Below are 24322 nucleotides of genomic sequence, written 5' to 3'. Positions count from 1 at the left end.
AAACACAAAAAAAACCAGAACAAACACCACCTCCATCAACGCTCCCTCAGAATCGAACCCGCCAAACACCAGTGGACCTGTTTCTGAACCACCAGCACTTCAAAGGAAAGAGAGGTGGCTTGCTTGACGACAGCCCGCACTCACACCCACCCACACACACACACACCCACCCCTTCAAAAAAAAAAAACCAAAAAAAACCCAAAAAACACCACCACCTCTCTCAACGCTCCTTGAGAATCGAAGCAGACAAACACCGGTGGACCTGCTTCCGAGCCACCAGTGCCGCCAGCAGACATGGGACCCCAACGAGCAACGCCAGCTGCCCGTTGGTCCAGGGCTGCTCCGGGAACAGCACCGCCTCCTCCTCGCTCACGTAGACGAAGCGCGGGGGCGTGTAGTGGTTGGCGTGGCCGGCGGCCGTCAGCTGCTGCCCGCGGTTGAGGATGATGGAGAGGGCGGAGAGGTCGTAGCGGTGGCAGCCGGTGGTCTTGGGGCGGCGGTAGTGGAGGCAGCCGTCATGGTGGGACCAGCGCGGGGCCAGGCAGTCCGCGTTGAGGGCGCACTTCAGCCAGGGTTTCATCAGGCTGTGCCACGTGTGGTTGGTCCGGTAGAACACCATCACCTGGACGATGCCACAACATACTCCTGTCACTCAGTCACTCAGTCAGTCAGTCAGCCAATCAACCAGTTAATCGATCGGTTCATTGACGGGACGCAATAGCCGAGTGGTTAAAGCGTTGGACTTTCAATCTGAGGGTCCTCCTGGATTCGAATCTCGGTGACAGCACCTGGTGTAGGTAAAGGGTGGAAATTTTTCCCGATCTCCCAGCTCAACATATGTGCAGACCTGCTTAGTGCCTGAACCCCCTTCGTGGAAAGAGATTGGTTTTAAGGCCAGACTTGAAAGAGCTCAGTGCAGGGATTTCAGTGATGAAGTGAATATATGTTTGTATATATTATATATATATATATATATATATATATATATATATATATATATATATATATTATCGATAAATAGAAAGCCCACTAGAAAAGTGAAAGTCTGGTATGTGTCTACTGTAAGTGTCCAGAATGCTTTCTCCAGATGATGCAGCATGTATATTACGAATACAGGTGGTTGCTAGGGTAAGGGAATGTACCAGATTCATGATATTACACACATGCACACAAACATGCACACACACACACACAGACACACACACACACACTCTGCTCACCACACACCCCCCATCCACCCTACTCTCTTTCCTTACAGTTCCATCAACCACACCCACCCCACCCCACCCGACCCCACCCCACCCCCCACGCAACACACACACACCCTGGCAAAATCCACTTTTCTTCCCCCTTGTATTCTTTCATTTCAAAGTTGTAAATTGGTTAATGACATTGTAATTTTACAATTATACTCTACATTTCTTCCCCCCACCTCCCCCCTCCACACACACACACACACACACCCCTCCCCCTCGATTGCATTAACTCTCTCCATACGAACGGCGAAAGAGACGACACTAACAGCGTTTCACCCCAATTACCATCATCAAAATATTGCAAGCGGAAGGCTCTTACACTGAAGAGGTGAATGTTGACAAAGAATACCACAATTCTGACGACGGAAGCTAAAGGTTAGGTCATTCAGACACCCACTGGACATCCGAGGGGTCTGTGTAGAGGAGAAGAGAGGACTGGCCGTACTGAGTGAGTTAAACACACACACACACACACAAAAAGGCCAATAAAATAGTGGAGGGGAAGAAGTGAAGAGCATATTATTATTATTACAATGTCATATTAGCCAAAGTGCTTCTTTCTTTTTCTTTTTCTTCTTCTTCTGCGTTCCCTAGGTCATGCTGTCAGATGGTCAATCCCAGGCTGGAGCGCGAAGTCCGCTGTCCTCTGCACGGCAGCAGCGGGTGGCCTCCAGAGCTTCTCGTGGAGGTCCACCGCATAGGACCAGGTTTTCCTCCTCAGTTTTATTATTATTATTATTATTTTTAATTAATTTATTTATTTATGTACGCTTATAGTTGACTTCATCAAGTTTTTGCACCTTATACATATTATCATAAGTAGTAGTAGTTCTTTTTTTTTATGTATTTATCTATTTTTTTATACACCCTTTTTTTTCTTTTTTCTTTTTTCTCAAGGCCTGACTAAGCGCGTTGGGTTACGCTGCTGGTCAGGTATCTGCTTGGCAGATGTGGTGTAGCGTATAATTATGGATTTGTCCGAACGCAGTGAGCGCCTCCTTGAGCTACTGAAACTGAAACTGAAACTGAAACTTCCTCCTCAGTGCACCAAAATTTGGGCAGAACAGCCAATGTACAACTTTTTCCAACAAAAAAAAAAACGTACAAAGGGGGAGAAATGTGAAATGCACCCGCACAGACCCTCCAACACCCCCCCCTCCCCCCACCCCCTCTAACCCCCTCTCTCCCTCCCCGCTCCCCCCCCCCCCCCCCCCCCCCACCACTGACTCCGCAAACTCTTCTTACCTGTGAGTCGACCAGGCCGACGTCGGAGAAGAGACAGCGTGACTCGTTGAGGAAGTGGAAGGTCTGCTTGTTGGTGTAGGCCGTGGTGGAGGTGAAGGCGGCCGTGTCCCACAGCAGGAAGTGGTTGTGGCCCCTGGACCGCACCATGTTCAGAGAGTTGCTCGTCTTGAACCGGGTGCTGACGTCCACGTACATCACCGCACCGAACTCCTCCAACAACGACTGAGGGAGAGACAGAAAAAAAACCACATGACATTAACAAATGAATGAATAAATAAATGAATGAATGAATGAATGAATAAATAAAAACAAACAAACAAATAAATAGATAGGTAAATAAATAAATCAGTTCACTTCAGTAGTTCAGTTTCTCAAGGAGGCGTAACTGCGTTCGGACACATCTATATATATATATATCTGTGGATGGATGTGTCCGAACTACGCTACACTATACACTACACCACATTTGCTAAGCAGATGCCTGACCAGCAGCATAATCCAGCGGGCTTAGTCAGGCCTTGGGTGTGAAGAACGATTAGATAATAATACTCATAATAATAATAATAATAATCAAACTGAGCGTCCAGTCATTCGGATGAGATGATAAACCAAGGACCAATGTGCAGCATGCACTTGGCGCACTGAAAAAGAACCCATGGCAACAAAAGTGTTGCCCTCTGGCATAATTCTGTAAAAAAAAAAAAAATTAAAAAAAATTAAAAAATTTAAAAGAAATCCATACTGATAGGTACACAAATATATAAGCATGCACTCAAGGCCTGACTAAGTGTGTTGCACTATGCTGCTGGTCAGACATCTACCTGGCAGCAGATGTGGTGCAGCATGTATGGAACTGTCCGAACGGCAGAGCTGACCCCTTGAGAAACTGAAACGGAAACTGAATCTGAGGCCACACTGATGATTCCTTTTCTTCTTCTTCTTCTGCGTTCGTGGGCTGCAACTCCCACGTTCACTCGCATGTACACGAGTGGGCTTTTACGTGCATGACCGTTTTTACCCCGCCATGTAGGCAGTCATACTCCGCTTTCGGGGGTGTGCATGCTGGGTATGTTCTTGCTTCCATAACCCACCGAACGCTGACATGGATTACAGGATCTTTAACGTGCGTATTTGATCTTCTGCATGCGTTTACACACAAAGGGGGTTCAGGCACTAGCAGGTCTGCACATATGTTGACCTGGGAGATCGTAAAATTCTCCACCCTTTACCCACCAGGCACCGTCACCGTGATTCGAACCCAGGTCCCTCAGATTGAAAGTCCAACGCTTTAACCACTCGGCTATTGCGCCCGTCATATTCCTTTTCATCAAGGCTCCTGGAGGGAGTGGAGTGATGAAAAGGGGAGTATACAGCGCCTTTCCCTAGCACACAGCACCATGCCAGAACAGGGCCTCAAACCCTGGTCACCGGTAAACACTGGGTCAGAAGTTCAACGTTCGACCCAATCTACCGACAGGCGCAATAGCCGAATGGTTAAAGCGTTGGGACTTTCAATCTGAGGGTCCCAGGTTCGAATCTCAGTGACCCGGGCGCCTGGTGGGTAAAGGGTGGAGATTTTTCCAATCTCCCAGGTCAACATGTGTGCAGACCTGCTAGTGCACACAAGAAAAAGATCAAATACGCACGTTAAAGATCCTGCAATCCATGTCAGCGTTCGGTGGGTTAGGGAAACAAGTACATACCCAGCATGCACACCCCCGAAAGCAGAATATGGCTGCCTACATGGCGGGGTAAAAACGGTCATACACGTAAAAGCCCACTCGTGTATATACGAGTGAACGTGGGAGTTGCAGCCCACGAACACAGAAGAAGAAGAAGAAGACCCAATCTACCACAACGCTTCCTGTACCGCAAAGTGTGGAGTGATGGCCTGGACTGAGGTAACGCGTCCGCCTAGGGGAGCGAGAGAATCTGAGAGCGCTGCTTCGAATCACGGCTCAGCTGCTGCTATTTTCTCCCCCTCCACTAGACCTTGAGTGGTGGTCTGGACGCTATGGATGAGATGATAAACCGAGGTCCCGTGTGCAGCATGTACTTAGCGCACGTAAAAGAACCTACAGCAACAAAAGGGTTGTTCCTGGCAAAATTCTGCAGAAAAATCCACTTCGATAGGAAAAACAAATAAAGCTCCACAATAACCATTGTACAACACACACACACACTAAAACAATCTGCACAGTAACACACACACACACACACGCACACACGCACACACACATATGACAGTATTCACATTTAGTTGCTTATATATATATATATACTTTTTTTTTTCGCATCACCTGTATGAGTATGGGTCTCCAGGCAAAATTGCTGGTGTCCGCCACGTGATCAGGATACAGGCTGTACTCCATCGTTCTGACTTCACATGCACAGTACTGCTGCAACTGAAACACACACACACACACACACACACACACACACACCCACACACACCACACATACATTCACACACACACACACATCACACACACTTGTTTTTCATTTTTCTTCTTTTTTGTTGTTGTTGTTGTTGTTCCGGCCACTACTGCTACATAAATGCAAAATTTCATGTGTATTATTCAACCTGTCAGCAGTCAAGTATCTGGCTAGAAAATGCACTTTTGATAAATATCATAAAATGTATACTTATAAGTGTTATATATATATATAAATATACATGCATTCAAAATTTGTGTGCGCTAATCAAAATAATTAACTAATTATTGGTGAAATGGTAATTGTACATAGCTTGTCAGTGTTTATGTGCACTTGTTTTCATTTGCTCACACACACACACACACACACACACACTCACTCACTCACTCTCACAGAAGCACAAATGGGGTGATGGCCTAGAGGTAACGTGTCCACCTTGGAATCTGAGTGCACTGGTTCGAATCACGGCTCAACCGCTGATATTTTCTCCCCCTCCACTGGACCTTGAGTTGTGGTCTGGACACTAGTCATTTGGATGAGACAATAAACTGAGGTCCCGTGTGCAGCATGTATTTAGCGCCCATAAAAGAACACACGGTAACAAAAGGGTTGTCCCTGGCAAAATTCTGTAGAAAAAAACCCACTTCGATAGGAAAAACAAATAAAACTGTATGCAGGAAAAAATGTGGTGCTCTCAGTGTAGCAACGTGCTCTCCCTGGGGAGGGCAGCCTGAATTTCACACAGAGAAATCTGTTGTGACAAAAAAGAGAAATACAATACAAATACAATACATACATGCAGACAAACAGACAGACACACACACACACACACACAATACAAACACTCCCTCTCACCACAAACATTTTAATGCACACATAACACAACCATTACACATACCTAACATAAAAAAGAAAAAAAAAAAACCCAAAAAACCAACCCACAAACAACCCTCAAACTTACAATCTCCTTTTCTCGTTTGTACAAGCCAACATCATACACAATCAGTTTGATATCCTTATGCTCCCCTGCCATTCCTTGGTGAACATGCTGTATGAATGCCTGCAGGAGAAAGAACTGGGGCGATGACACTGCCGTCACCAGCGGCGGCAAGGACTTGGAATCTGCGGGATAGTCTTCGGAGATGCCACGATCGGAAGCAAAGCGTGCAATGTATGGACCGGCGTCTCCCTTTGGGTAGTCCATGACGGAGTGAAGGTTTTCTTCTCGGTTGACGCTGAAGTGAGTCTGGCAATCCTGAAAGTGAGGGTACCATGTTCCTTTGTCATTCTAAGAATAATAATATTCCTACTACTTTTAATAATGTGATATATATATATTACATCATATTACATTATACTATATTGTATTGAATTATATCACATCAATGATAGCAATAAATTCTATTACTTCTAGTGCTGCTGGTTGTATATAACTCAGCGATACCAATTCTCAATGATTTCAGGAGAAGAAATTCAGTCTTTCCTTCAGGAAAAAAAATGTTAGTTCAAACACACGCATGCACACACACACACACACACACACAAAACTGACATGTAATCAATGTTGAACAATTTTAGCGAGTGACTGACATACTTTGTTTCCCAGATGCCACAAAGGTGAGAAGGGAAGCAACTACACATATTCCCAGCACCGACTTGCAAAATCTAGCAACAGCATCAACATCACAAGTGCTGTTAGACATCACTGTCTTATCATATGTAGAAAAAAAACAACCCGTTGTTGTTCTTATTTTTAGACTAGAAGTTCTGCCAAACACAATGTCCTCTCATGGGTTGAAAAAAATGTTGTTGTATTTTGTTGTTTTTCTTTCTTTTTTAATTTTCTTTTTGATTCCTATTTTTTAAAGAAGTGTTTATAACTTTTTTTTCACTATGTCTGTGACCACTTTGTCTTGCTGTCCTGAGCTGGTCAAACGGAAGCAACCATATACAACACACACACACACACACACACACAGACACTGGGTGGTGCTGTAGTGTAGCGACGTGCTCTCCCTGGGGAGAGCAGCCTGAATTTCACACAGAGAAATCTGTTGTGATAAAAAGAAATACAAATACAACACACACACACACACTTTTCCCCCCCTTTTATTTCCTGTTTACTCTGTCTGATCACCGAACAAAAAAGGCTACTAGTCATTCATGTCAGACAATAAACAGAGATTCCATGTGCAGCATGCACTAAGTGTTTGTAGTCTAAAAGACCCTGTGATCACAAATGGGGTTCGCCCTAGCAAAATTCATTAGTGGAGTGATGGCCTAGAGGTAATGCGTCCGCCTAGGAAGCGAGAGAATCTGAACGCGCTGGTTCGAATCACAGCTCAGCATGCACTTAGCGCACATAAAAGAACCCACGGCAACAAAAGGGTTGTCCCTGGCAAAATTCTGTAGAAAAATCCACTTCAATAGGAAAAACAAATAAAACTGCATGCAGGAAAAAATACAAAAAAAAAGGGTGGCGCTGTAGTATAGCGATGCGCTCTCCCTGGGGAGAGCAGCCCGAATTTCACACAGAGAAATCTGTTGTGATAAAAAGAAACACAAATACAAATACAATTCTGTAAAACAATGCACTTCGACAGCTAAACATGACAGGCGCAATAGCCGAGTGGTTAAAGCGTTGGACTGTCAATCTGAGGGTCCCGGGTTTGAATCATGGTGACGGTGCCTGGTGGGTAAAGGGTGGAGATTTTTACGATCTCCCAGGTCAACATATGTGCAGACCTGCCAGTGCCTGAATCCCCTTCGTGTGTATATGCAAGCAGAAGATCAAATACGCACGTTAAAGATCCTGTAATCCATGTCAGCGTTTGGTGGGTTATGGAAACAAGTACATACCCAGCATGCACACCCCCGAAAGCGGAATATGGCTGCCTACATGGCGGGGTAAAAACGGTCATACACGTAAAAGCCCACTTGTGTGCATACGAGTGAACGCAGAAGAAAGAAGATAGCTAAACAAATACACTCGTAAACAAAAAAAAAACACACACACACACACAAAAACGCCCCCACAAAAAAAACCCAAAACAAACAAAGGTGGGTCTGCACTGTTGCAAAGTGCTCTCCGTGGGTGAGACTGACAGAGCAGTAAAAAATTTCACACAGGGAAAACTGAGGAATCTGTTGTGATAAGTATCCCAATACAATATAATACAACACAATACAATACAATGATACAACACAATCCAGTACAATCATTGTAGTGCACTACCATACCATACCACCATACCATACCATACCATACCACACAACACAACACAACACAACTGATTTTCAGTTATTAGTGGCTGCCGCACATCAGTGCACGCCCACCATGCAAAAAGCCACAGACAGCAACGCATCACAATATAATGCAACACAACACAAATCAACACAATACAACAAGACACCCCCTGCAAATCACAATACAATAACATGACAAAAAAGTCATCTAATCCAGTACAATACAACGCAATGCAATACATCACAATGCAGTACTATGCAATTCAATACATCACAATGCAATGCAATCCTATTCTAATGCAATACAATGCAATGCTAACAACTTATGCTCCAGCAATATCACAATACCATGCACACGATACAAAATGCAATGAAATGCACTATAACACAATACAATGGAACACAACGCAACACAGCACAAAAACACAGTGGAACACATCGCAACGCAAAAACACAGCACAACGCAACACAAAACACAGCACAACACAATGCAACACAAAATACAACACAACACAAACCACAATGCAACACAACACAAAACACAGCGCAACACAAAACACAGCACATCACAACACAAAATACAACACAATGCAACACAAAATACAACACAACACAAACCACTATGCAACACAACACAAAACGCTGCGCAACACATCACAACACAAAAACACAGCACAACGCAACACAAAACACAACACAAAATACAACACAACACAAACTACAGTTTCAGTTTCAGTAGCTCAAGGAGGCGTCACTGCGTTCGGACAAACCATATACGCTACACCACATCTGCCAAGCAGATGCCTGACCAGCAGCGTAACCCAACGCGCTTAGTCAGGCCTTGAGAGAAAAAAAACCCCAAAAAACAAAAAACAAAAAAAAAAAAAAAAAAAACGGGGGAATAAATAATAGATAAGCTTACATAAATAAATAAATAAATAAATAAATGAATAATAATTATAACATAGAAAAAGGTAGTAGTAATAATAATAGTAATACTAATAAAATGATAATAATAAAAAATAAATAAATAAATAAATAAGACAACAATGGTGATAAATAAGCGAATAAATGTAAAATATGAAGACACACATTCACACATACACCCACACATGCATAACAGAAATGCACCAAACATGCAGTTTCACAGATATGAAAGTACAGTCAAATACATATAAACGTACATGAGCTCCAACACACACACACACACACACACACACACACACATTACCTTGCACCTCCTCCACCCCCCTCCTCCACACACTCATTTCTAGTCTACGTATCGCAGCTTCCACGGCACACACACACACACACACAAACACACACTCACAGAGATGAACACTTACTTGTACAAGCACACACACATACGCCCATATCTCCCACCCCCACAAACTACAATGCATCACAACAAAAAACACAGCACAACACAACACATCGCAACACAAAACACAACACATTGCAACACAAAACACAGCACATCACAACGCAACACAACAACACAACACAACCAACTCACCCCTTGCAAATCAGCGACTACTTATGTATGAGAATGTTCATCGGTGAAGAAGCGTCACTTATTTGACTCAGTGAGATCAGACAGAGCTTTCAGGTCAAGGTGTCAGTCGTTAGGAACACACACAAAGTCAACGACAGAGGCGTGTCCTAGTGAAGAGGTGTCACGTGGCTCAGTGAGATCAGACAAAGCCTACAGGTCAGGCAGTCATTACACATTTGTATCCATAGCAAAAATCAGCTGTGCCCACTTTAGGAACACACGTACACACATAATCACATGTCAACACCAGAGGCGTGTCCCTGGGTCTGTGTTCATGAGTGTGGCTGTACTTTGTTTCAATCTCGGTGACAGCGCCTGGTGGGTAAAGGGTGGAGATTTTCCCGATCTCCCAGGTCAACATATGTGCAGACCTGCTAGTGCCTGAACCCCCTTCGTGTGACGCAAGCAGAAGATCAAATACGCTCGTTAAAGATCCTGTAATCCATGTCAGGGTTCGGAGGGTTATGGAAACAAGAACATACCCAGCTGCACACCCGAAAACGGAGTATGGCTGCCTACATGGCAGGGCAGATAACCAAAACCGTCATGAACGTAAAATGTTACATGTCTGTCTGATTGTGTATGTGTGCGTGCCTGAAATCTGATTGAATGACACAGGAATCCAATGATGAGCGCCCAACGGCAGCTATCAGTCGGCCCTACCCAGGTAGGCAGCCTGTCGTGCAAATTACCTCATGTTTGTAAAGGGTTTAGAGCTTGGTCTCCGACCGAGGATAGGCGCTATATAAATAAGGATCCATATCAATTAATCAATCAATACTTAACGCTTCAACAACTCACCCCTTGCAGATCGGCGTCGTTCCACATCACTCTCAGACCCATGACCAGGTAGCCCCCTAACGTGTACAGCCCGTACATCAGCAGCAACCAGAAGAAAAACGAGGCCAGCACCGCCTTGTTGCTGACGTCAAACGCCGACTTCAGCTGGTCGCCGCGACTGTAGTAGGCGTACTCCTTTCCCGTCGACTGTTTCTTGGCCTTGCTGCCCAGACCCGGTCGCTCGATGGGAGCTTCTGCCATCTTCTTCCTCGTCTGCAAAGGTTTCCATCGTTGAGGTTGTTTGTTTGGGTTTTTTATTTATTATTTTTTTTATTATTATTTTTTTTTTTTTTAGATACATATTTTAAGTTAAACGTTATTTTAGACATACATACAATAACAATACTATTGATAGTTATTATGTATCTTTATTGTTGAGGCAAATTTTTAGTTTTAGTTTTAGAGAAACATTTTCAGTTAAACATTATTTTAGACATACAGACATACAATAAAAAAACAAAAAAAACTATTGATAGTTATTATGTATTATTATTGTTGACGTAGATTTTTTATTTTTCTATTTTTTAGATAAACATTATTTTAGACATACAGACATACAATGATAATACTATTAATAGTTATGTATTATTATTACTGAGGTAGATTTCTTTTATTTCCCTAACTATTTTAAGTTTAACATTATTTTAGACATACAGATATACAACGATAATATTACTGTTAGCTATTATGTATTATTTAGACTACAAATAAGAAAAACAACAACAACACAACATTGTTTCATACACACAAAAAAGAAGAAAGAAAAAAAAAGAAAGACATACACACTATAAATATTATTTTTTAAGAAAAACTGAAAAAAAGGGAAAAAGTTGCATTATTGGTTGTCTTTCCCCCACTTGTCCCCATTTTTTAATATTAAAAAAAAAAAAAAATCATTTTACCCAGTTTTGTGGGCATGGAGGTAGAATTATTACTCAGAGGTAGATATTTTTCCCTTAAATTACTTGTCCTACCAGGATAACTTAACATTTACTTGGTCATTTCTCTAGCCCTGCAGTATTAATTAATTTAATACATGTATCACGGTAATATCATATCAGTATTTAAAAAACAAACCCTAATATTATCATGATAATCATGTCATTGTTTTTATATTTAACTTCATCATCACCATTAAGAACTCTACTCTTATCATTCAAGGACTTTTTTTTTCTTTTCCATTTTAACATTATCATCACTCATCTGTATGTAATGTTATTCATCATCATAATCAACTGATTCATGTGTTTTAAACTACAGATCCATCTTCCCCTGGACCTGTATGTGTGTGTGTGTAGAGCTGAGTGGGGGGGGGGGGGGGGGGGGAATGTTGGGAGAGGGGTAGGGGGCAGATGAGGTTGGTGTGATGTGCTGGAGGTGTGTGTGTGCGTGTGTGCTGAGTTGTGGGTGATACTGCGCTGTTTTTAAAATGGTATTTCTGTGAGGTTGTATATCTTAACAACTTTTTTTTTGTTGTTTTTTTTTGACTATTATATTGCAGTGTTTCATTCAGTTCAGTAGTTCAGTCACTGCGTTTGAACAAATCCATAATTATATGCTACACCACATCTGCTAAGCAGATGCCTGATCAGCAGCATAACCCATGTCAGGCCTTCCTCATACCACATGTATTGTTTAACGTGCATTGGTCGAGCCACTGGGTAAACACTATATAAATGCATATTTTTGTTATTGGTAATGTGTTCATACATACCTGTCTTCATCATTTACCCATTGAGCCCTATGCCTAAGCATTGCAGTGGCTTCAAAATTCATCTGATTAAAACGGTTTTCACCTTCCAACACATGTATAAACAGTAAGGACAGGAAAGGGAACAAACTTCTGCAGTATTTCTGGATGTGTCAAAACGTAACTTGGAAGAGAAACAGTATATTTTCTGAGTTTTTTTGTTGTTTTTTTTTTGGTTTTTTTTCCTACATCAATACAACATGGATGCCTGCCGAGGCTGTAAATCTCCCCAGGATTGAACGATTTAGTGAACTGTACTGGTTTGTACTTACCTGGCCACCACCTGTCATTTGTCGAAGTCCTTTCAGGTAGGATTCTTGGAGTGAGTTGAGGTCCATAGCCCACACTCTGTCCCTGACAGAAGTATGCAAACCACACTCACCACCCATATCAGGAACACATACTGTACTAAACTGTTTTACAAACAAACTATAATATGATATACACTTAAACTGAATGCAGTATAAATATGACAATGTATTAACAGATGAAACGATAAGCAAAGGTCCTGCATGTCTGCAGCATGCACTTTGCACATGTAAATGAACCCGCAGTAACAAAATGCTGTTGTCCCTGACAAAAATTCTGCAAAAATCTATTTCGAGAGTGCATGCTGCTGACATACTGGTTTCCACCTGGGAGTAATGTGTTCAAACACACACACACACACACACACACACACACAAGGCAGAAGTAAAAATTTGTCATCAATCTTAAAGCCCATTTGTAGTCTACACAAATGAATGATAAACTTGCAGCCAATTAATTCAAAAAGAGAAGTGGTATTTATTAATTATAATCAGGATCCATGCACATTTGTGTCACACTGATCATTAGTCAACATATTGTCCTTACTCTGCCATAATGTGATTATGCAGCTTCTAAATGGAAATGAAACACTCTTATCTCTAAACTGAGTGACTGTCAGCTATCATATTACTGTCACTATAACACTGTACACTGACGCTGCAATAGCTAGGTATACATGTCATATTCATTTTCTTATGCTATCAGAACAAACTAAATCAAGAATGGAGAATTAGGTATTGCACGGATTTTAAAAAAAAGTGTAGACCATGTCACAAAACCACCCTTACAATTTCTTATTTTCCTTCTTTTTGCATTTGCTTTTTTTTCCCCCCAAGCGTACTGCCACATTGCACCATATGACGAAGCATGGTTGATACTTTGTTTGCATTCAGAAAGAAAGATCTACAACTTTACCAGCTCTTTCATTTCTGTCGCACTATACCAATTTTCATTGGAACAAATCTTGCTTTTCCTAGTAGGTTTAGCGTTCTTTAGTGCATTTGAGCAAACCCATACCTTTTTTGTGATGATAATCACGAGGAACTATCCCCAGTCGCTATTTGTCGTCTGCTTTTGATTGAAACGTGCCGAAACAGGAACAAGCCGACATGCTGCTTCCGGTTGTAAATAGTTTGCATGTTGCCTGGCAACTGTGGCGGAAGTGATCGGTACATATTTGTGACTTGTGTGTGTAACTGTGCGCGAATGCCTTCGAAAGTTCACGATGTTTCTCGCTTTATTTTGAAGTTTATAACGGTCCAGTCCGCAGTCACACACGCTGCAGTCACCTACACATTAATATCGCCCCCACCGTTTTTTCCCCTCAGCGATTTTTCGTCTGCACATTATGAACATAAAAAAAAAAAAAAAAATAAAAAAAGAAAAAAAAATTATAGTGCTGTTGCAAAAGTAAATAATTGAGTAATTTTGAATGTTCAAGATACGGTCTTCATCGCAAATTTTCTGTCCAATGTTTCGTGTCTTGCCTTAAACCAATAAAACAGGGGGGCAGTGATGTGTTTTTTAGAAGACAAAAGTGACGTGTGTGTGTGTGCGCGCACGCGCGTACGTGTGTATGACCTTCCAAGAAAAAAGTATCTCACATCAGCAGACAGACAGACAGAGGGAAACACCGAGTGTTTCACAAAGCAATACGGTGCAAGTGTAACATTCATCATCCTACCTTTTGTTTTCTTTCTTTCTTCTTCTTTTCCTTTTTTTGTGCAAGAAAAACACCTAAAATGGTGAAAAATGATAGTAGTGCATCATTTTTGTATTGCTCATTATATAGCATTTCTTTTTGTCACAACACGGAGATCTCTGTGTGAAATTCGGGCTGCTTACCCCATGAAGAGCGCGTCACTACAGTGCAGCACAACCCATTCCTTGCATGCAATCCTGTTGGGAATGACTTGTAACAGTGTAAGCGGCGCATATGTGGCGCCTGGTGGGTAAAGGGTGGAGATTTTTTCCAATCTCCCAGGTCAACAGATATGCAGACCTGCTAGTACCTGAACCCCTTCATGTGTTTGCACATGCAGAAGATCAAATATGCATGTAAAAGATCCTCTCAGTGTTCAGTGGGTTATTGAAACAAGAACATACCCAGCATGCACATCCCCTCCTCCCGAAAACGGGGGCAAAAACGGTTCAACATGTAGAAGCCCGTTTGTGTATACGAGTGAATGTGGGAGTTCACAAACAATTAAGTATCAATTTCCACATTTAAATATTACCATTTAAACCGACAACAAACACGGAGGCAAAACTCCAATTCAAAATTCATTCTAAAAAGCCTTTCCTTTTGGATCACTGATCATAGTGTGTATCAACTAATGACTATCGGTAGCTATTCATTGTCCAGTTTCTGCATTGTTCTTAAAGCGTAACTGCAGATCAAATAAAATAAGAATCGTCTCACATTTCACCTTGTTCCTGAGCATATTGTAAATCAAAGGAGACAATGTGAAACCAGCTGAATGGTGTACACACTGTATTGCAATGCAGATCCTGGGACACACACACACACTCTCTCTCTCTCTCCCCCCCCTCTCTCACACACACCCATAACATCCTCTGGTCTTCCAAGTTTATTTCAACATTCATAAACGTCCATGATGTACAAAGATAAAGATCTGACATCCATGTGAAATGCCTGTAGAGCTTAACAGTAGACCACTTCCATGCAGCAAAAAGGAACAAAGAACGGAAACAGCAAACAGTGTAACAATGAGTTGTTTTTTTGTTTTTGTTTTTTTTTTACCCCCAAGGTTCAAATACCAAACCCATGCAACATGGAACACATCAAAATGTACATGGAAACATTCACAGTTAAGCCAGTTTCCTCAGATCCCATGATAAGACAACAAAACACACACACACACAAACTTACCCGCTCATTACAGTCTACTATCATGTGATAGAAAATCTGCAGTTTTTTTTTTTCCATAAACAATTCAAAGAGAGAGTGAGTGAGGGATGGAGGGAACTCTAATAAAAAAAATTATTAAAAAAAAGAGGGGGGGGGGGGGGAGTTATAAAAGTTACACAACTAAAGAGACAGGTGTGAGGAAAAAGTAGTATCTATACCACAACAAGACTTAAAAAAAAACATTTTGGAATAAATAAAAGACAGACTGAAAACAAACCTGAGTCTTCTCAAGTAATCCAAAATCTGGTCACCAATCATCAGGTGGTGTGTGAAGAAAACACTTTCTGACGATGGTGTCTTGAAATTTTTTTTTTTTATTTTTTTTTTTAACTTTGTTATCCAAGAAATGGCAGTAACTGATATGAGAGAGGAGGAGGAGGAGGAGGAGGAAGAGGAGGAATACAGAAAGACTGACATGTTACCAATCCATTCAGAACAACACACACAACAAAACAACTAAGAACAGAACAGAAAGATTTAACACAAATCTGATACCACTCCAGTACATATCCATTCATTCAGAAGACAACATCAAAATAACAAAATAAAAGTTAAAAAACAGTCAATCAAAAACCAGCAAAATGACTCCACAAAAAAAAAAGAAGAAAAAGAAAACCTGTGGCAAATATTAAAACAATCTTTAGCGTCATCCTATAACAAAAATGATGCGTGGGGTGAGGGAATAATAATAAAGATTTAATGTCAAGGTGGTAGTGGAGGGAAGGCGGGTAGCTTGTGCATGCTGAAATCATTGTAACGTTTGCATAGTATCTAGCTACGATATCCATATATGAACACTTCATCTGCCCACTGTTTCTTTTTTTCTTTTTAAAGATTTTATTTCTATCAACCAACCATAAAAAAAAACCCCAAAACAATTATATACATTCCTACCATTCAACCATAGTTTGTTTGGTTTTTTTTGTGGGGGGTTCTCTCCAAATTTAAAACAATTTTTAGAGAAATGACTTAGTCATACGTTTTCATAAAAAAATAAAATAAAATAAAAAAGCAACATAAAAGGAACAATTGTTTACCACAGATTTCCTCGGGCTAGTTTTGAGACTAGAACACACACCCATACCACCACAAAACACTTTCAAATTCAAAATGCATTGATCACAAAACATTTAACTCCATTTATCTGTCCACTCAGTCATATTCTTTTGAACAAAACAACAAAATTAAGTCAGTAAAACCTTTAACAAACAAACTTAAAGGTTTTATCTAAAAAAAAGTTTAAAAAAAGAAAAAGAAAAAAAAAGGAAAAGTTTTACTAAATAAATCAGTCAACACAATTTATGAAAGTTTAAAAGAAAGTTTGAATTTCTTCACATTCATCTGAATTACTACAAAAAAAAATATTTTCCTGGGTTAAATTTTCTTAACAATTACAGAAATAAATCAAACTTAAATAACTGAACATATACATGCAACACAAAGAGGCACCTGGCTAATTCTAAAGTAACAGAATGCCAAGTGATACACTCCTTCAGTAGTTGTACTACCATCACCCTGAACTAACATTTTCCAGAAACTTTTTGACTGTTGCATCAGGATAATCACTTCTATACGTACACAATGATCACTACATGGAAAATCTTTACACAGAAAAAAAAATCCTTTATTGTATTGCTGAACGATTCTGGCCAATACATAAAAATATTTCTACATCAAATATGAAACAAACAAAGAAAAACCCAATGTCATTTTTCATTACTCCCGCAACGACATAACCTAGAGGCATTTAAATCTGTTCATAAATCTACAGGCAGTATCTGACACCTTGACCAAAGACAAAGAATAATAACAACTGTTCGAAAACAATACCTGATAAAACATTTGAACCCAAAATATTCATTACTCCTTCAAAAAAAACAAACTGCACTCCTATAGCTGAAACAGAAAAGAGGCATGGGACATCTTTGTATTATCACAAAAGAAGCCCCTAAATCCTCAACAATGTACTAAAACAGAATTTTTCTCTCAAATTCATTGAAAACCCCCCAAACAACTTGTGAACTAAAGGGAAAAAAAAAGTTAGACCTTGGGACACCAACAGAAATTCTTTCCATTTATGCATTCATTAAAAAAAGAAGAAGAAAAAACAGAAAAAAAAGAGGTGGAAGATGAATATAAGAACAGACACAAAAACACTTTGTCACAGACCAACAACATTCAATATCCAAACTCAGCCACTTGACTAGAAAAAAGTAAATGGCGACAATTTAAAAAAAAAAAAAAGAACACACACTGTAACACTTCTCCCACAACAAATAATAAAAAAAAACGTTCAGCATCTTGCAGGAAGAGGATATTATTTTAAAAAAAACAACACGTCCTGTGTAAAAATCATCCACAACACACACACACACACGTCCCAATGAAGAAGAACAATACAAACCACCACTAACGTTCCTGTTTCCAACCCCCAACACCCCTCTCTCTCTCTCTCTCTCTTTGCAACCAAAACATACCCATCCCGGAACATGCCACACAGTCTTTACATCCAATGGGGTTTGAAAAAAAAAAAAAAAAAAAAAAAAAAAGGATTGACAACAAATTTCGCAGATGGAATGTTCAACACCATTCACGTCAGCAGGCCTCTCCTCGGAACCCAATGATCCAGTATCGTTGTCTGATGGGAGTCTGGGAATCAGGGATAACCCCCCCCCACCCACCCTTCCCAAACACACTCCTCCTCTCAACTCCCAAACAATGAGCACCGCAAAACAGAAACCCCCCCACCCAAAAAAAAACCCAGGTCCAGTATCATCATCCAACCCTCAGCCTTCAAAACAAGAGTGAGGAAGGGGGGGAGGGGGGGGTGGGGGCAGGGAAGGGGGTAGGAGGGGGATGGGGAGGGGGAGGGATTGAAAGGGAAACGGAATGGAAGACCAAGTCTGTTTATTGAACGGGAAGTACAGATTGATTTTTTTTTTTTTTAAAGAAAAAAAAAAAAAAAAAGAAATGTCAGTCGCTGGAAGAAAATTATTTTCCGAGTATTTCAATTCATTCTTTCTTTTAAAAAATCAAATTATTGCATCTGTCTTTTAATTTTTTTTTTTTTTAATGCTGATAATGGCCAAAGTTTTAAAAATTATTGCATTTCTATCATTCTCTCCCTCAATACTGACAATGTCAAAGATGCCAGGGCTCTCTCTCTCTCTCTCTCTCTCACACACACACACACAGGAAAAAAACAACAACAGGAGCCACAGCCTTGTATACAGGAAGACAGCAATGCTGACGACTCTTTAGAACAAACAATATCACTGCCATCAATACTGAAGAGAAGCAGACGTCTGAACAGTGCCACGCTCTGGAACAAAACTCCCAAGCAGCGTCAACACACACACACACACACACACACACAGATGTACCCCCAAACCAACGTCCAATACATGATCCTGTATGTCACCATCACCCGCAGAAACCATCCACCAATAAAACATCAACAACTCAAAAAAAACAACAAACCCAACCAACCAAACACATGAACATCCAAAACGAGGTTCATTACTGGCAGGGAGTGTGGGGTGGGGGGTGGGTTGGGGGGGATTGGGGAGGTGTAAGGGGGAGGATGAAAAAAAAAGAGAAAAAAAAAAAAAAGAACCGCCCACATTCAGGCCTGTACAACACTCCTAACCAATTGGCAATCCTCATGCTCCAAAATGTCCACCCACGCAAAGCAAAAAGACACCAGAACCAACCACCACAAACGTCGCCTGCTACGACGATGCCCCGATCTTTTCAGCTTACACCGCAATATGGTACTGTAAATAAACGTTCTTATTCACAGCATTAAAAAAAAAAAAAAAAAACCCCAAAAAAAACCAACCTTATTTGTATACACATAAAAATATATTAAAAACAGCCACCAAAAAAAACCAAACAAACCCCAAACCAACAACAACAAAAACAAGTTATCATTTATTTGACTAGACTTGAGATTGCTTTGCTGTAATAACATGCATTCCCATCCACAGCTGAGTATTCTTTTAGATCCGTAACATAAATTATAACGCTCTCTCTGAAACAATCATTATCATACACAAGTCTGTACACCAGTGCCTCCCATCCACAATGGCAAACGAATAAACAGCAGGGAAGTAAAAATGACCCAAAAAAAAACAAGAAGGGAAGGGGTGGGTGTTGCAGCAAAAAAAACAACAAAAAAAACAAAACAAAAAAACAAACCAACCTCTGAAGACTGGAAGACAAGCAGCCAGGAATACTGCGTATTACATGCCCCTGACAAATGTCTTTCAAATCAAATACATCACAATTAAACACACCTCAGAAATGCAGCTTCTGCAATTACATGTATTGCGGACAAAGAAAAAAACTTAAAAAAACAAACAAACAAACAAAAACCAACAACATGTAAATTCAAACGTAGACAATACATAAAACCGAACAGACTATAATATATATTCCTGTGTCAGTTCAAAAACCAAAGAAAGTTTCAACACAGGCAACTGGAAAGCGGATGAAACACTCCATAATGTGACTTGACCAACGCCCAGTCTTCCACTGTGCATTGTGTGGAACAGAACGTAAAAAGACTAGACGTGTGCAGAGATCACGGCAACGTGAAACATTTCCATTATCTGAGACAGGCGAAGACCAGTTTTTTGAGAGCAGTTTCAAAGATGACAACCTTGTTACGCACTCCCTGCCCCCCTCCCTCACCCCCACCCTCTCTTCGCATTTCAAGGATTCTCATTTTATTCTATCTCATTTATTTAATTTTATTTCTATGGTGAAACACTCAACCATTCTAGGGGTCCCCCACCCCCCACCCCTTTTACGACCACACATATATATATTTTTCATTATGGATATTACTGAGTGCATTTTCAGTATTTCATTAACAGGTCAATTCCTCAGTTATACTTTCATTTCCAGTGATCAGTGCTGAAGATATGGCCATCCACATTTCATACCAGATGTAAAGAAAAAAAAAAAAAGAAAGAAAAAAAGATTACTATCACAAACAAATTGTGCTCATCGTCATTGACTGCACACGCTAAAACTACTGCCCTTGAAAGAGGAAACTACTCACCTTGTCAAGTTCTTTAGAAATAAACTTCACCCATCTTTTTTTTTTTTTTTTTTGTCTGCTTGTTATCTGCACAAATTGTATATTTACAACAAACAATATTTAGACCAGACCCCGTGGCAAAGCGGTTAGCATAGTGGAATGGCGGCAAGGAGGATGCTTGTTCAATTCCCAGGTTACAGCTCAAATTTCCTGACCAACACTGCAAATGTCTCTCTCTGAGGCCTGGTTAACACCAGGCTATTGATACGAAAAGAAGCCTAAAGTAACAATGTCCCAAACCTAAAATGGTTCTCCACAGCAGCACTGTCATCATCATCATAATTCAATATCAATATAAGGGAAAAAAAAAAAAAAAAAAAGTCCAAAATTCTGTGACCTTTCACACCCTGCTCTCACGGTGACCTCAGTTTCGATCCCCCTCCACTTCTGTGCTCCGCGACTAATCCATTACTGACGTCAGTAGGGGGCTTAGAAGCCGGTGTCCTGCATATGCTGAAACAGAACAGGCACGACTGAACATCACCAAAGTGACTCAGCAGAAGTGCAGGGTCTCCTCTGGTGTGTAGCCTCCTGGTGACTTGACATCGACGGTTCCCTGTAGACTGCCCACACTGGGCCTGTGACTGATGAACCTCAGTTTGGCCATATACTGAGGGGGCAGGGGAGGCGAGGGGCGACTCAGAATGGCTGGCGTGGATAGTAATGCCAACGAAAGGGTGAAGATGATAAAGCAGTAAATAAAAAAAAAAAAGGGAAAGATTAGGGTTAACACTCTTGGGGGGGGTGTGGGGGGGGGCAAGCACCAATGGTATGCAATCAGCGTGAATCCAGGAATTTTTCATACTCACTACAATTCAGAAAAATACTGAGCTTAACATTACATTTTTTTTTTTTTTTTCTTTTTTTTTCTCTTCTCTCTTCTTTTTTAAAATTTTTTTTTTTATTACTTTTTTACTATTTTCATTTTCCAATATTGACGATATTACTTCAACCTCAAGAAGAGGCAAATTCTTAACATTTCCAGTTTTCTGAATTATTGCAGGAATGAATTAATTTACTGGTGACACACAACTGACAAAATACAACCAAGAAAACACGTCCCAGAAAAAAACAAAAAAAAAAAAAAAACGAGCAAAACTAAAAACACAGAACAAAGTGCCAACCAGACAACTACACTACTTCTGAACTGCTTGCAATCAACCGTCATCATCAAACAGAATAAATACTATGTACAGCAACATTCTCATATTCAAAGTGATCCACGAAAACATGACGGACAAACAGCATGCGTGCTGGTCATGATTTTAATTAAAAGTGAAACTGCTGCCATAATGTCATTTAAAAAAAAACACACAAAAAAAACGAGAATCATTTATGTGACGCTCTGCAGATATCAAGAACAAAAAACAGGTTATAAATAAATAAGTGCAAAAAATGTTAAAGGAAAAAAAAATAAAAAGAGCTAAAAAAAAAAAGTTACCCATTTCCAGCGATTAGCCTCTGGACTTAATTGTGTGATTGTGTTTAAGATGCACATTAAAAAATCATCTCTGGCCATCACACAAAATCAATTTCTTCTACAGCTAAAAATCATGAACTGTGTAAAATAACTTAACCCCCCTTTATCAAATGTAAGCTTCTCCTTTTTCTATCTAATGCTAACATCAAATAGTTATGGAATATATAAAAAATATATGAATATATAGCCATGTACGTGTCTGCACTAAATAAAGGACAGTTGCACTAAATAAAGGACAGTTATTGCTACCCAAAATAATTAATCACTGCTTCCTAATGAACAGTTTGAATAGTGTAAATATACCTTTCAATCCGAGTTTATAAGCAACAAAACCCACAAAAACAGATTTCAATGTGGAAACACTGTTGTCACTGCCTTTTACGGGAGCTGAAAGTCAGATAAAAATTTTTGTCTCATAAATAACTATTATAAATGCTGTGAATGTCCCCCTTCATTTAAAAAAAAAAAAAAAAAAAAAGGAAAGAAAGAAAGAAAAACACAGTTAAAATATCTCTCCACACCTCTTAAACAAGTCATAATAAAAATATCATCACTGATACTTGATTAACCAATAAAACGCCAAGACACTCCTCACATAAACAATAAGATGTCCCTATCCAAAATGCAAGTATATGAAATATGTATATTAGTAATACTGCCAAAAAAAACAAAAAACAAAACAAAAAAAACCCAATGCCGAGTAAACCTGACAGAGAAATAAAAAGAATGAACACAAACAACTAAAAAAAAAAAAAGCAAAGCAAGCAGCCATCTTGCCCAATATTCGAAAACAAAAAACAAAAACAAAAAAACCAACAGCAGCAGCCAATAAACAAAACAAACAGAACAACAACAAAAAATCATCATAAAACAAAAAGCAGAATGCCAGTTCATCCAAAAGGAAGCCTGAACAACAAATAGCAGCAAATGTATGTCACTTACATCCGACATCTCCATGGAGACACCACACCGCTCTCTACCCGACAGTGTGAACGACAACAAGCAGACACAAGCCCAAACTCTAGAAAAAACAAAAAACAAAAAAAACAAAAACAAACACCCAAACCCATGAACGATAAAAAGCAGACATAAACCCAAACCCACATTCAATTACACAAGATGAAAGAAAAAAGAAAAGCCCCCATATTTGGCACAGTGACTGTGGACAGCGATCCTATTTCTGACATCTCCGAGCAAAGCAGTCCACGATCTCAATCCATCAAACATCCAGGCAAAGACTCTTGAACAGCAGCTTAAAATAAAAAAAAAAAAAAAAAGTATGGCAGGGGTTGAAAAAAAAAAAAGTATGGCAGGGGTTGAAAAAAAAAAAAGTTTTGAATAACATGTACAGAGATTTGTTAATCAAAAGTGACAAAATAATCTGCCAAATGCAAATGACAGATAAATATGTTTTTAAAAAAACCAACGAGCCAAAATGAAAAAGGAAAACCAAACAATCTCTCTCACAAACATTTACTTATTATATGCTTGAACCTGAAAGCTGTACACAGCTTTTACTCTCTCTTTATGTTTGCCTCCCCACCCCTATTCTTCTACATCATGAACACTTTAACTGTTACAAGATATGACTTATCAATGAAGCGCTGCTGTTGTTTTCCATCAAATGTGAGACGCAAGCAAATTCAGTGAAAATTCTCTCCCCTTCATCTTCCTTTCATAAAATCTATTTGATTTTAAAAGTGATGATAATACAACAGCAGGGAGCAGAGGGAGAGGGGGGCACGGTGGTTAAAGAGTCAGTCAGGCACCGGAATTCTGACCCAGTGTGTGTAAAAAGTGAGGTGTTCACGCATCACACTGCACTGTTCCCGTCAGTGTACGTTCGGCTTTCCTTGTCCCCTCCCACACTGGCTGAAAGGGACCCAGGTACCAAGTCAAGTCAGCTGGACAGCCTGAACGTGTGACAAAACCCTTGCCCAAAGACTGTCGTCTTTCTCTGACTGACTTGTATCAACACGTGACAAAACCCTTGCCCAAAGACTGTCGTCTTTCTCTGACTGACTTGTATCAACACGTGACAAAACCCTTGCCCAAAGACTCTTGTCTTTCTCTGATTGACTTGTATCAACACGTGACAAAACCCTTGCCCAAAGACTGTCGTCTTTCTCTGACTGACTTGTATCAACACGTGACAAAACCCTTGC

At 40.2% G+C, this 24322-nt stretch overlaps 1 protein-coding gene across 1 annotated transcript; it reads right to left on the bottom strand.

Moving 5' to 3' along the window:
• Positions 1 to 206: 206 nt before the first annotated feature.
• On the bottom strand, positions 207 to 13746 carry LOC143302043 (uncharacterized). Its single transcript, XM_076616531.1, has 7 exons — positions 13656 to 13746; positions 12602 to 12683; positions 10541 to 10792; positions 5900 to 6193; positions 4803 to 4907; positions 2503 to 2724; positions 207 to 623 (listed from the first exon to the last, which is right to left on the bottom strand). The coding sequence occupies exons 2-7, from the start codon at positions 12665 to 12667 to the stop codon at positions 222 to 224; spliced, it is 1341 nt and encodes a 446-aa protein (XP_076472646.1). The 5' UTR covers positions 12668 to 12683; positions 13656 to 13746; the 3' UTR covers positions 207 to 221.
• Between the last annotated feature and the right edge of the window lie 10576 nt (positions 13747 to 24322).

The sequence above is a fragment of the Babylonia areolata genome, chromosome 28 (assembly GCF_041734735.1).
Source record: "Babylonia areolata isolate BAREFJ2019XMU chromosome 28, ASM4173473v1, whole genome shotgun sequence".
NCBI lineage: Eukaryota > Metazoa > Mollusca > Gastropoda > Neogastropoda > Buccinidae > Babylonia > Babylonia areolata.
Note: the sequence above shows the minus strand (reverse complement) of the source record. Positions and strands in the feature narration are given on the sequence as shown.

What these genes read in the sequence shown, in the direction of transcription:
- LOC143302043 (XM_076616531.1), bottom strand. Translation starts at nt 12,667, where the DNA reads ATGGACCTCAACTCACTCCAAGAATCCTACCTGAAAGGACTTCGACAA. An exon ending in ACAAACGAGAAAAGGAGATT is followed by an intron (nt 4,908 to 5,899) that starts GTAAGTTTGAGG and finishes TGTGTGTTTCAG; the next exon opens with TTGCAGCAGTACTGTGCATG. An exon ending in GGAGACCCATACTCATACAG is followed by an intron (nt 2,725 to 4,802) that starts GTGATGCGAAAA and finishes TCTCTCCCTCAG; the next exon opens with TCGTTGTTGGAGGAGTTCGG.